This window comes from Myotis brandtii, unplaced genomic scaffold (assembly GCF_000412655.1).
Source record: "Myotis brandtii unplaced genomic scaffold, ASM41265v1 scaffold191, whole genome shotgun sequence".
NCBI lineage: Eukaryota > Metazoa > Chordata > Mammalia > Chiroptera > Vespertilionidae > Myotis > Myotis brandtii.
The window spans coordinates 8,047,831-8,062,693 of NW_005357115.1; the positions used below are offsets into that span (position 1 = coordinate 8,047,831).

At 38.2% G+C, this 14,863-nt stretch overlaps 2 protein-coding genes across 2 annotated transcripts in view; one reads left to right on the plus strand and one right to left on the minus strand.

The window, feature by feature from the left end:
• The window catches only part of GTF2A1L (general transcription factor IIA, 1-like), a 93,512-nt gene extending 89,834 nt beyond the window's left edge, over positions 1–3,678 (plus strand). The window contains exon 10 of the mRNA XM_005864817.2: positions 3,418–3,678. Coding sequence (XP_005864879.1) covers positions 3,418–3,525 — 108 coding nt within the window. The 3' untranslated portion in view covers positions 3,526–3,678. The remainder of the gene's footprint in view (positions 1–3,417) is intronic.
• Positions 3,679–10,793: 7,115 nt separating this feature from the next.
• The window catches only part of LHCGR (luteinizing hormone/choriogonadotropin receptor), an 81,831-nt gene continuing 77,761 nt past the window's right edge, over positions 10,794–14,863 (minus strand). The window contains exon 11 of the mRNA XM_005864851.1: positions 10,794–11,904. Coding sequence (XP_005864913.1) covers positions 10,794–11,904 — 1,111 coding nt within the window. The remainder of the gene's footprint in view (positions 11,905–14,863) is intronic.

Below are 14,863 nucleotides of genomic sequence, written 5' to 3' on the forward strand. Positions count from 1 at the left end.
TTTCATCCATGTTGTAGCATGTAACAGTTCTTCATTCCTTTTTATTGCTGAATACTAGTCTATTGTATGGCTATTCCACACTGCATTTTCTGTTGATGAATGGGTTGTTTCCATGTTTTGGCTAGTAAGAAGAATGCTGCTATAAACATTTGTGTACAAGTTTTTGTGTGAGCATATATTTCCATTTCTTTCTAGGAGTGGCATTCCTGGGTCATGTGATAATAGTTTGAGGAACTACCATATTGTCTTCCAAAGTGGCTGTACCAGTTTTCATTCCCACCACAGTATATGATGGTTTAGATTGCTCCATATTCTCACTAACACTTGTTATCTGACTTTTTGATCCTATCCATCCTAGTGGGGGTGAAGTGGTACCTCACTGAGGTTTTGATTTGCATTTCCCTGATGACTAATGCATGTTTACATCTTTGACTTTTTTCGTGAACAATTTCAATATACTTGGGTGAAATAGAGGATGGTATTTAGAATGTTGTAAAAATCATTTTTTTCTAAAAATAAGTTTGTTTTCTCTCCTATAACATTTCATTCAGATAGAAAATGGCAATTTAGATGCTGGTGAACATAAGCATAAGAAGGAATAGGTAACAGAAAAGGGACCAAACTTAGTTTACCTTTTTATAAATAGTATATTGCCTTCTATGAAGGAAACATTATAAGGCACCAAATTATATGTGCATTCTATAGAGGCACAAATAATTTTCTAGACCATTATGGGTAGAGTAAGCTTATTGAACTTCATTGTGGGAAATAGCTTGTAATTAATTACATAGTGCTTTGTATTTTTCAAAGTATTTTCTCATTTCCTTTTGTTTCTTAATAACCTTGTGGGGTAGATAGAAGGAGTGATATTAGATGTATAGTGTTAACAAATCTAGTTGTCTGAGGGTACTCTCTAATTAGTTAATATTTTAAGTAATAAATTTTTAAATGGAAATCAGGGCATTGGGGAACTATTGGAAAGTTTTTTTAAAGAAGAGTGCTGAAGTCAAAAGATAACTTGCAAAGAGAATGTATCTCTAAGGTTAGTGTAGAATGGGAAAGACCACTTGTGGCAGTGAATTTTTGTAAAAGAGTAATTTCCCAGTTCTGGTCATTAGTTGGCTTGTTTCAGGTAGTATTGGATGACTCAAGTGAATTGACTTTTCAGTAGTTTTTTAAGAGTTTTACTAGTCAGTGTGTTTTGAAGGCCAGTAGTGTCAGTTCCCCCTGGGAGAATTACCAATGCAGGATTTTGTGTCTTACCTCAGACTACTGGATCAGAATGCGCATTTAAACAAGACTCTGCCAGGTCATTTGCATGCTCATTAAACTTTGAAAAGCACTTTTAAAAAAGTATATTTTTGGTTTTGATTAGCATATGGAATTGGAATTCACCTTTAAACTTTATGTTAACAGTTGGGGGAATACTTTGTAAATATTAAGATGTGCAGTGAGAAAAGGTCAAATGAAGGTTACTGGTCAAGATGCTGTGTGAAAATTACTTGAAGTGTATGGACATGTTATTTCAGAAGCCTAGGGAAAGTCCAAGATTAATATAAAGGGTAAAGTAATAAGGATATCATAGGGAAGATTAATGGTGAAATGAAACTTTTTACTGTAGATGAGCGTGTTCTGTGCTATAAATAGGATACTATTTATAGCTAAATGTGAAACTATTTGAATATGTTGCATCTTCATTGAACAATATCAAACTTTTGCTTATAGCTGGCTTTGTCCCTTAGAAGCTAGTACACTGAGTAATTGCTAATTATGTAGCATAGTATCTCCCTTTCTTGTTCTCTCTCTCTCCTATACACACACACACACACACACACACACACACACACACACACACACTAGTGGCCCAATGCATGAAATTCATGCAAGAGTAGGCCTTCTTTCCCTGGGCTGCCGGCACCATCTTCCCTCTGGTACCTGGGACCCAGGCTTCCCTCTAGCCACCAGCAGGCACCCGGGACCTAGGCAGCCCGGGCTTCGTCTGGAAGGTAGTCCGGAAGGATGTCCAGTCTAATTAGCATATTATGCTTTTATTTTATATATAATATAAAATAAAAGCATATATAACATATATGTATAATATATATGTGTGTATATATATATATATTTGATCCAGTATACACATCATTAAAAACAACAAAACACTTTTATACCATGAAAAGTCTGGTTTCTACTCTTTTATCATTTGTGCTTCCTACCAGTAGCGCCCTGTCCCTGCCTTAAGTACAAATAAGTAACCAGTTATATTAGTTTCTGAATATATTTCCAGAGTCTCTTTATTCAAGTACAAGCCTAAAAGGTAGCACAAGAATCTTGTATTCTGCACCTTGTTTTTTAAAGAGAATATATCTTGGAGAAATTTGTGCTACTATTGTATAGCTGTATAATATTCCATTGTGGAATTATTAAGATTTATTTAACTGATTCCCTGTTGATGAATATTTGAGTTATTTTTCAGTCATTTGCTATTGAATGGCCAGGTACATAAGACAGTTATTTCTACTAAATAAACCCAAGAAGTGAGATTACTGAGACAAGGGGCAAATGTATATGGTTAGATATTGCCAAAATGCTTTCCTGCATGATATTCCAGTATATACTCCCATTACAATGGTTGAGAGTGCTTTTCTTTTCATAAAGCTTTGCCAATATACTCAGAAACTAATATAAGTGGTTATTATGAAGGGTGGAAAATGATATCTTGGTGAAATTTTTAACTTTTTGCTTGTTTAAGGGCCATTTATATTTTATGTGAATTGTTTGTTCATAATCTTTGTCTATTGATTTCTAAGAGCTCTGTTATTTGGGGGCGGGGGAATGAGCCTTGTTATATGCATAAATACTTTTTCCTGAGTTTGTTTTCAATGCTTTCTCTTTCTTTCATGCAGATGTTGAATTTGGCAACCTTTATTTTTATGGCTTCTAAATTTTGAGTCATGAATAGAAAGTTCTTTCTTGCCTCAAGAGTTTCAAGGGATCACCACGTTTTCTTCTAGTATTTCTTTGGTTTCTTTTGCGGGGGTGGGGAGAGATTAACTGGGGAATTTATATGCATACTAGAGGCCCAGTGCATGAATTCATGCACCTTGAAAGGAACTGTAGGCCGTGAGGCTGTGGTGGGCACAGGGGCAGATCTCATCCCATCCTCTGTGACCCTGCCTGGCTCCTCCTGCTGTGGTCCCCGGTCCCCTGTCTGCCAGCAGCCCTGCTCCCACCGCCACCACTCCCATGTGCTGACTGCGCCGGCCCCCGTTTGCACCCGCCGGGCAGGAAGTTGTTTTTTTTTTTTTTTTTAAGAACTCCCATTTAGGGTTAGAATAATCACATGTGATATGCAAAGAAATGTAAATAATACTTTGACTTTAAATTAATTAATTTAGACTATATTTCTTCCTACAGATTCATCGAAGCAAGAACAAATGGAAATTCTATTTGAAAGATGGTGTTATGTGTTTTGGAGGGAGAGACTATGTATTTGCAAAAGCCATTGGTGATGCAGAGTGGTAAAACTTAGGAGCTTGATATATCATAAACATCAGTGGGACTATATCATGCATTGTGAAACTTGTTTTTGCTTCAATATAGTCCGCAAAGCTGCTCAAATTTTGGTTCACTGGAATTTAATAAAATTATAATTCAGATGCAGATATGAATATACAATTTTATATTTCTTTCATTTACTAATTTAAAAGGGTCTCTTTTTGTTAAACCCTCATTATCTATACCATGACAAAGCATAGATGCATCAGGTGTGATGGAGCATGAAGAAATGTCACATTTATTTCACTTGAAGTAAAATTTAAATCAGACTGCAGTTCCCCTGCATAGTGAAATCAGGATCATTTAATAGATTGGAGCCAGTGTTTCTCCCATCTCTCACCAAGTAGTAGCAGGATATATAAGAGGGCTTCTCTGGGTCTTTTAGTCTACACTCCTTACTAGCGATCAACCCAGATGGTTCCTTGGAAGCAGATGCCTCTGCTAAACCCATGCTATACATGAACAAGGAAATCTTTGCTGAGGCCAGGGTTCCTGAGCTAAGAATCAGCCTCTCTGGGCTTATCCTGAGGCCAGGTCATTCTTGTATCCTCCTATCTCTGGAGAATTGTGAGGGTTAGGGTTAGGGTTAGGTTCCCATTCTATTTGTTGAAACTTTAGACTTCTCTTCTCTTCCTAGTCATACTGGGTTTCCCCTCTCTCAATTTTTAAAATATTTTTCTTACAGTGGAAGACCCCTTTCCAAACTCTTTTATCTCTCAAAGATACTACCTCTCTTCATTTTCCCTAACAGGGAATCCCCTCATTGAGTGTAGGCTTTCTAAAACAAAAGTCAGGAAAAGATACTCTCTTCAGGAACCTCTGCTCAGGCCAGATGAGATTGCTTGCTCTTATTTGTGGCAAGAAGACCTGGATAAATGTCTTAAAACCAGGGAGAGAAAACAATGTAAAACGCAGATAGGTCTCATTTTCCTGCACCAATAAAAACAAAGAAAATCATCCTCCAAATTATTCTGCAATACTCTCTTTCTTAGTAGATTCACATCCATCAAAGGAACATTTTCCTCATGTTCTGCTTCTCTTAAGGGGTAGAGTATACATGTTCTCTAAATTTAGGATCCTTAATCTCAGTTTTGAGCAGTGTTCTCCAGGACAGTACTCTCACTCAGGCAGCAGTGTTGGGTTGAGTGGGTTATGGTCTGTGAAAGGATAAGATACCTTGATCTGACAGGTCACAGGGTGAATTTCCCATTTCCTGTATGGAAATAACCCCAATTAGAAAGTTTAATTTATTTCAACATTTGTCTTGTTTTACCCAGCTACTATTTAGTCATGTCAGAATCTGGATAAATCTCTCTGGGCTTTGGACAACATATGTGGGGTACTATCTTTGGTTTAAAATTGGCAGCTGCATGAGGATTCAGTTTGTACTAGTAAGTGGGCTGGTCTCCTAACCAGATCCTCCAGCTATCTCCGCTTTTTCCTCAGAGTGATTGTCCTTTACCATACTACCACTATTCCAGGTCCTTCTTTGCCTATTGAAAACTTCCGGGTGCTGGGGGTTCTCTTCATGGATGTTGCCTACCATGAAATGGCCATCTTTTCCACATGGAGAGCAAAAAGAGGGCACTTATTCTTCGTGTCTGTCCTTGAAATGTACCCCCTCCAGTGCTGAGTACACTTTCTAGTCTTCTTCCTGTTTCTTCCTCCCAGGCTCATCCAGCCACTATGTGCTGTAGGCAAACCTTATTGCAAATTACAGTATAAGGGCTGAATTTAGTGACGGTAAATTCACTTGGGAATTGGGGTTTAATGTGTTGGGGAGAGGCAATAATAGTTGTTTCTAAAATTCCTTTCCTCCTTTCCACTGTGAATTTTAAATTGTCACTTTGCTTCAGTGATTTTTTTTAATTTTAATTTTTTATTTCTTTATTGATAAAGGTATTACAAATGTGTTCTTATTCCCCCATTGTCCCCCCCATCCATCCTCTCATCTCACCCAATCCTGCCCTCACCCTCACCCCCTGTTGTCCACATCCATCACTTGTGCTTATATGCATGCACACAAGTCGTTTGGTTGATCTCTCCCCCTTACCCCCACCCTCCCCTACCTTCCCTCTGAGGTTTGAGCATCTGATCAACGCTTCTCTGTCTCTGGATCTGTTTTTGTTCATCGGTTTATGTTGTTCATTATAATCCACAGATGAGTGAGATCATGTGATATTTATCTTTCTCTGACTGACTAATTTCTCTTAGCATAATGCTCTCCAGCTCCATCCATGCTGTTGCAAATGGTAGGAGTTCCTTCTTTTTTACAGCAGCATGGTATTCCATGTGTAGATGTGCCAAAGTTTTTTAATCCACTCATCTGCTGATGGACACTTAGGCTGATCCCAAATCTTAGCTATTATAGATTGTACTGCTATGAACATAGGGGTGCATATAGCCTTTCGGATTGGTGTTTCTAGTTTTTTGGGATATATTCCTAGAAGTGGGATAACTGGGTCAAATAGAAGTTTCATTTTTAGATTTTTGAGGAAACTCCATACTGTTCTCCACAGTGGCTGCATCAGTCTGCATTCCCACCAGCAGTGCACGAGGGTTCCTTTTTCTCTGCATCCTCTCCAGCACTTGTCATTTGTTGATTTGTTAAAGATAGCCATTCTGACAGTGATTTTTTTTAGTGGCACATTACAAATACTATTATTACATAGATCATCTTTTTTTATGTGGTATATTTTATCATTAGAGAAAAAAGTTACAGTTGTCCCATTTGAATTTCTGCATGATTTCATGCCCCTGATCTTTTAAAAATGCGGAAAAAAATTAATTAAAAGAGTTGGCTTACCACAAAATAAAGTCCAATAATACTTATCCTTGCATGCTAATATAAATGATGATAGTTTTGGTGGTGATTGCAGAGAGAGTTAAGATATTGCTCAATTATTTTGTACCATGTACCCTTTTATTAGTTTTAAATAATGCTAGAAAAAATTCTGGTTCTTGAAAAGTTGTCTAAATGAATGATTTTCACAATTTTTATATATTACTAGAGGCCCAGTGCGCACAAAATTGTGCGCAGTTAGGGTCCCTAGGCCTAGCCTGTCCTCTGTCGCTTGGCCTCTGCTGCCCTGTGAAGCTACGTGAAGCTCCACGCTCCAGGATGCTCCACGATGCTTGCAGCCCCTCAACTGCTCCGTGAGGCTCCCCTGCCCCTCGACTGCTTTGTGAACCCCGTGACTGCTCTGTGAGCCCCCCCCACCCCTTGACTGCTTCGCGAACCCTGCGACTGCTCTGCAAAGCTCCCCCCACCCCTTGACTGTTCGCGAAGCTCGAACAGTCCCCCTGCCCCACGACTGCTTTGCGAAACTCGCTGCCGCCTGGGTGACTGCTCCGCTAAGCTCATGGCCATCCCATGAAGCAGCCCGCCACCACCGCTCAACAGTCCCCAGTCCCACCCCGCTGCTAGTCCCCCTCATGGTGAGTGGCTCAGGGCCGGGGGAGTGGGGGGACCGAGAGGTGCTTCGTGCACTTCATGGTGACTGGTCACCCATTTGGTTGTGACGGCACCTAGCTGTTTATATATATTAGGATACTTTAATAACAAGTATATGTTTGCATGTACATAGATACACAAACCAAATGAACCCAAAATTTCAGAAAATCGTGTTTGTCTTTAGCACATGATAGCTTCTTATATTTTCTACTAGAGCAGCAGTTCTCAACCTGTGGGTCGCGACCCTTTCACAGGGGTCGCTTAAGACCATTGGAAAACACATATTTTTGATGGTCTTAGGAACCGAGACACCGCTCCTCTATCCGTCTCCAGGCGGGTCCGCCCACATGCAGATATGCCCACATATGAGTACCTGGTATATTAAAGGGTCGTGGCATTAGGAAGGTTGAGAACCACTGTACTAGAGGCCTGGTGCACGAATTTGTGCAAGGGTGGGGTCCCTTGGCCTGGCCAGTGATTGGGGCCGATTGGGGGGGCTGGCCAGCTGGGGAGATACCGCGGAAGGTTGGCCAGCCACAGGAGGTTGGCCGGCCGCAGGAGGTTGGCTGTGGGAGCACACTGACCACCAGGGGGCAGCTCCTGCATTGAGTGTCTTCCCCCTGGTGGTCAGTGCGCATCATAGCAACCGGTCAACCGGTCATTTGGTCGCTTAGGCTTTTATATATATAGATTTGAATTTGTCCTATTGCACTTCAAAAATGATGGTATTGACCCAATAAATTGATTTCACTACCTACAAATGGGTCATGATTCATAGTTAACCAGTATATTTAACACATGTGCTAAAGATAGAGTGTGACAAATCTTATTCCAAAAGAAAAAATTATTCTTTAAGCTCTATGAATTGGTGGAGTTTATCCAAGACTTGGCTTTGATATGATATTACTTTTACTTTTAGAAACCTCTTCTCCATGTCCAAGCTAAACATTTCTTGTTGCATATTATAACAAAATGTCAAAAGTAGGTTCTAAGTTCTTAAAAATACAATACCTTGGCAAGTGTCATTCTATACCCTTTTATAGGTAGAGGTTACAATTACAGAGGTTACAGTTTGCTGGTTAAATGACATTTGTGTAAGTATCATGTATCATAATTCCCAACTCAAACTTTTTCTCACGCTTATATCCTACAGTGTTTTCTTACACACTTTCCACATCTCTCTGTAGGCTAAGAAGATCATGCTGAGTTTGCATAGTTAGTGTCTTAGGGATTGACCAACTGGCCTTGGCCTAGAATACCTTCTTTACTTATTTTATTCAATGTGCAATAATATGTATAAATAACCATATGTATAGCTCAGACTTCATGGGTCAGTGAGACTCCAGTTCTGGTTGAGGCTCTCAGTTTCAGTCATTTAAGTTGTGCAGGAAAACAAATAACCTTAGATTGAAGAACAACAGTTAATTGGAGTGGTGAGCACGGACATTTACTGGGGGATTTTCTTTTGACTCATGTTAGTAGGTTAATATTATGCTGATATTCACATAAATATACTCTAAGCCAGGTGGGAACTTTGTGATTTATAACTAGAAGCCTAAATTATAAATAGTAAGTCCATAGTAATCATTCGTAGGAAAAAAACTCAATAAAAATATTGCACATTAAAAAAAGATTATTTCCATTTATGAACATATTTATATAAATCTTTGTGACATAAAGATTCTTAATTTAAGCATGGACTTAATTCATTTTTGAGGAAACTAAAACCAAATATTATGAACGTAGGACAAAATACCTTTTGAAAATATTTTGTAAATTGAGTTATTCCAGGTTGATTAACCCTTTTTAGTCATTTTGGGACTTATTTACGATAGTGTCAAACATTGTGGAAAAAAAAATACAAGCTATAAATATGAATTTCTTGAGCATTTGATGTTTTTATGATTTATGCATGAGAGATTATACAGCTTAAGAATGCACACACTTTCTATGAGACCATCTTATAAGGGAAAAGCTTTCCTTATGATTATTTTATATTTGTTATAAAAGTGAATCACCTAAAAATATTAACCACCTACCATGTGTAAGGTCTAGGGCAGTGATGGCGAACCTTTAGAGCTTGGCGTGTCAGCATTTTGAAAAACCCTAACTTAACTCTGGTGCCGTGTCACATATAGAAATTTTTTGATATTTGCAACCATAGTAAAACAAAGATGTATATTTTTGATATTTTATATATTTAAATGCCATTTAACAAAGAAAAATCAATAAAAATGAGTTTGCGTGTCACCTCTGACAACGCGTGTCATAGGTTCGCCATCACTGGTCTAGGGTATATATAGTAGGAGAAACAAATAAATAAAAGAAATGAGTGTATCAAAGAAATAAAAGAAATCTATAACAAGTGAAATAAGATATACAGTACTTGTAAAGATAATAATACCCAGCAGTATAGAATAATTTTATTGTCCTATAAGAATAAATTCTGATGAATTAAAATATTTTCTAGTAAATATTGGATATATTTCTATACCATCCTTCAAAAGATAAAAAGGATAAAAGTTATATATTTTTCATTTTTATTTTATTTTATTTTTAATCCTCACCCAAAGATATGCCTATTGATTTTTAGAGGCAGAGGAAGGGGAGAGAGAGAGAAGGGTGGGAAATAGCAATGCAGAGAGAACATTGATTGGTTGCCTTCCACATGTGTCCTGACCAGGGTTCAGACCCTCAACCCAGGTATGGGCTGATGGAGAATCAACCCCACAACCTTTCAGTGCACAGGACGACACTCCAGCCAACTGAGCCACACTGTCCAGGGCATAAAGGTCAATATTTTTAAATATTTAAATATTGTTTTTTATTTAAATAAAAAGATGGGGCTCTTGAGAGAAAAATCCTTATAGATTTTGTAACTTCAGTGTAATTCAGCACACTGATTGCATTCCATTGCCAAGATCTTGAGCTAAGAGACAGGAAAACAACATTGAGACAGGAAAACTCCTACCCATAAGGAATTTACATTCTGTTATTTAATGTTTCATTGGTCTTTAGAGACTAAACACTAAACCAAGAAAGTAGACTGAAAAGTGCCTTTAAATGCTTACTTTACATTAAAATTTAGACAATAGAACATAATAGGGGATGAATAAAAGTCTCTAAAACAGCACTATCCAATAGAACTTTCTATGATGATGGAAGTGCTCTGCGTTTGTGTTGTCTAATATGGTAACCAGTAGGCACATGTGGCTACTGAGCATTTGAAATGTGGCTAGTGCAGTTGAGGAACTGCATTTTTAATTTAATTTGATTTGATTTAATTTAAATTTAGCTACATGTGGCTAGTGGCTGTCAGATTGGACAGTTCATCTCTAGAGTGTGTTTCTCAAACTATCCGAAGAAAAAGGACAAATTATTTTAAATTTCTAATCTGTTATGGACTAATATTTTTTGTAAAATGCAATAAAATTTACTACAAAGATGAAATAAGAAAAAAAATCAAAGATGTAAAATGCCACCTAATTTTTTTAATAGTAGATTCAACAGACATAAAATTACTCTGTCAAAATTGCTGTAAAAGTTTCTAAACACTCTCAACTTTTGTATTCTATGTCATTATGTAACAGACAAATAGTGTTTAGACCGGTGATGGTCATGGACCATACTTTGAGCTAGGAATAGGTCTTTCTTTGCCTAATGTGCCTAAGAATAAATAACCTCCTAAAACCAACTCTTTGTTAAAATTACTGGTACAGATAATTTCTACATATTTAAGTATAGTTCAAAAATGTAGTTACTGATGAACAGTTAATACTCTTTACAAGTGCAATGTGGTCAGCTTCAGTGTAGACTGGATAGGCTTATTTGATCCAGTGAAGCCATTTTTGCAGTTGGAGGTATAAGCTGAAAAATCCTCCCTTCTATAAAGTTCAGCCCGATGTTTACAGCAGCCAAATTTGCTCAGCAACAGAAAGAAATCCCTTCGGAATGCCTTTGTGAAAATCGCGTACAGAAATGGATTGGCACAAGAATTGACTGGATAAAAAAGAACCAGTAAAACTTTAGAGTTGGTTACTGTGATAAGGGGCATTTTGAAAGCAGCTGAGATGGCAAAAAAAGAGATAGGTGCCATGCACGTGAAGTCCGTGAAGATGAGAACTGCCATTTTCTTAGCAGTCTTTGTATCTTTGTTGGTAGCCATCAGCTCTGGATTTTGAACAATAAAATAAATTTTAATGTAGCAAGCACAAATGATGATGAAGGCCACCACATTGAGTATCAAAATTGTTAATATGTAGACTTGTGAGAGAGTAGTTTCCACATCCATAGGGAGGCAAATGCTGACCTTCATGTAATTGCTGACACCCACAAGGGGCAACATGGCAATTAGAGTAGAAAAGAACCATCCTCCAAGCATAATCGGAATGGCGTGTCTTAATCGTAGCCTTTGGTCCAGCTGAACAGCATAGGTGATGGTGTGCCATCTTTCTAGTGTGATGACTGTGAGGGTGTAGACAGAAAGTTCACTTGCAAATACAGTGAAAAAGCCAGCAGCTCCACACCCACTTCCTGTCTGCCAGTCTATGGCATAGTTATAATACTGGCCCTTGGTTTGGGAATCAACTGAAGCAATGAGTAGCAGATAGAGCCCCATGCAAAAGTCTGCAAAGGAGAGATTGCACATGAGAAAACGGGGCACTGTCAGTTTATAATGACTGGTTAGGAGAACAAAGAGGACAGTCATGTTTCCCATGATGGCTAGGATATTTATCAGCCAAATCAGGACCCTAAGGAAGTCATAGCCCATAATATCTTCACAGGGGTTAAAAGCATCTGGTTCAGGAGCACATCGGACTGTCTTGGGTGAGCAGAAACCATAGTCATAATCCCAGCCACTCAGTTCACTCTCAGCAAAGATGGCAGAATAACTGTAAGAAGAATATTTAGGCTCAATGTAAACTTAAGGGATTTTCTATGATTCTGATTATTTAAAAAAATTCAACAATAATTCTCACTGTTTTTTTAAAGCCTAAGAAATAAAAGGAAACAAAGCCACAACAGTCTCAGTCTTACATTTATTAAATTATCTGAGAACTCTGAATTGATGTAGGCGTTCCTTAAGAAGGAAGTAAAAAACCATTTAGACTCTATATATATCTATATATATCTATATATCTATCTATATATATATACATATATATATATTTTATACATTGATGCAAAGATTTAATGAAGCTGTTTACAGAGGACAATTTTCTTTGGAAAACAAATTTAGAGACACAATATATGCTTGCTAAATTGAAAGGAATTCTCTCTTGGCATTTTTTGTAGCTATTTATCTTATAGTTGTCGCCCAAACTGCTCTGAAGCTGTTTGTGGTAGAACACAAATGGAATTGGAAGGCTCACATTGTTGATGTAGTCAGCTAGTGGTGAACTTGCTTGCACCTTAGTCCCTGCTAACTAAATAGCCAGAGAGAAATAGAAACCAAAGATGGATCACTAGAACCCTAGAAGCAGAGGAAGAATACAGTCATGGACAATAGGAAGAAATTGTGAAAATAGATAATCCTTAGGGGTATGTATTCAATTCAGAGAGTGGCTTGAAGAGGGACTCTGTCCCTAAGGAAGAAACAGTCCCACCTCTGCCACTCCCTCCTAACCCCATTGCTATTGTTTGAGTTGAGGTTTTCATCTTCTTTAAGGGACAATTACATTTATTTTCTTCCTGGGATCCTTCCTCCAATTTTAGCTGTCACCCAGTCCATCTGTACATTCCTCCTGGGGTGGCCTTTCTTATGCACAAATCTGTTATTTCAAACGTTCCCTAGGCTCTCACTGGCTATAGGATAAAATCCAGACTCCTCGTGATGACCTCCAGGTCCCTCCTTGATCTGCCCCCTCCTCCAATTCCTTCTCCAGGAAGCAGTAGTGCCGCACCATTCAGAACATGAGCTCTGAAGCAAGACTACCTGGAAAACCAGGAGAGTTATTTAATGCCTCTGTGCCTCAAATTCTTCATTTGCCAATAGGGGCAATAATCATACCTTCCTTGGTAGGGTCATACTAAGGATTAAGTGCACTGACACATGTGGAATGTCTAGAATAAATCCTGACACATATTAAGTGTTCAGTGAATATTAGAGATTCTTATAATTAACTCACAAATCCCCTGTGCAGTCATCCTTTTGGTCCATGAAGTGACTAGTGGCTTTCAGAATAAGTTCTGTTTCATTCTCTGTCTTTGTACACATGTGCTGTTTCTTCCTCTTCCCTTGCCTCTCATTTCTCTAGTGAATTCCTCCTCATCCTTAAAGTTAAGCTCTATGATTCTCTGTCTTGATTCTACACCTCCAAGGAGTTTATTACCCCTTCTCTCCCCTGTGGCTGCACTTAGATACTATTGTAATTATCAAACCACATTGCCTTTATGTAATGATGCGTTTAATAGTTTATTAGCTGCTTGATGGCAGGGGACTAGGTTTTATTTATTTCTGAAATCTCATTGCCTCACACAATTTTGGCTCTGAGTATCCATTCAGTAAATGTGTGTGCAATGAATAAACCAGAGTGATCCTTGCTCTGAGAGGAAGGGACAATCACTGTGTACAGTATGATGCATGTAGGCTCAACAAATTTTCTCTTTGCTCACAGTCTGCTACTATAATCTTGGGAGCTGGAGAATTAGTCATAATTTTTTTTTCTGTCAGGGCCATTACAATTATGTATTTCACTTGAGGGTTCCTCACACATTAAACAAGCATTTTTCTCTACTTTCAAAATGTAGCTTCTCATGTTCCCATATAAGGAAGTGTGTACCTAATTCAGTGAGTGAATGGAGTGATATATTTGAGCAACATAATTACTTAAATAAAAGAACACAGGTTTAAAAAAAATAAATCTATGACCCGGAACTTTAAAAAAGTGCTAGAATTCATAGATAGCAATTTGTAACTGGAGAAGCTCTGCTGCTATGCACAGAAGATTGCAAAGGAAACTCATATGTTTCATTATTCAATGTAAGTCCTCAATTCATTAACATCAATATAATTACCTATCTTTTTAATCTTTAAAGAGGGTGGTTATAAAGCATGGTTAAAGAAAATAGGTTATTTCTTAGCATTAGAAAGATCCTTAAGACCATCTCATTGACCCCCTCATTTTATGTTAAGGAAACCAAGATTAAAGCAGGTTAGTGGCTTGCCTAAGATCCCCGGCACTAGGCACCTGTGGCAACATGAGGTCTGTATACCCATAGTTCAGGGGCCTTTCCTCTACTTCACCAGCTCCCAATCAGCCTTTTTCAAAGTGTGGTCCTTGGATCACTTCCATCAGAATCACCAGGGTGTTTGTAAAATACAGATTCCTGGCTTTATGTCAAATCCAGAATCAAACTTTCTAGGGACAGAGCCCAGGAATCTGCATTTTAAACAAGTTCCCTGGATGATTCCTACAAAATAAAAGTCTGTATTAAATCAAGTGTAAACTTTCAAATTTTTGCTGCCTTAATTTCCCTTATCCCTTTCCCCTTAGCAAAACTGTTTTGGCTTCTAGAAAACTTCTAAAAATTCTGAATACATTTAATATCAGTAAGAGGTCAGGCGCACTTTCCCTCTTACTCCCCTGGTCCTTTGCCCAATCTTTTTTTTGCACTATTGAGCATATGTCTAGCAATATTCTCCTTGGTGATTTATCTTCAGACCAAATACCCCTCTGCTGCTACTTACATTTGTGTCCTGGGATGGCTCCTGAGGGCAGCATTGTGCTTATTGACAAAACCCAGCATGGAGCTGTGTTAAGTACTGAAGCTTATGGAGGGAATGTGAATGGACTCATATAGGCTTAGCGATATTGAGTCAGAGGAAGGAAGAGCAGTAGCACCACTGCT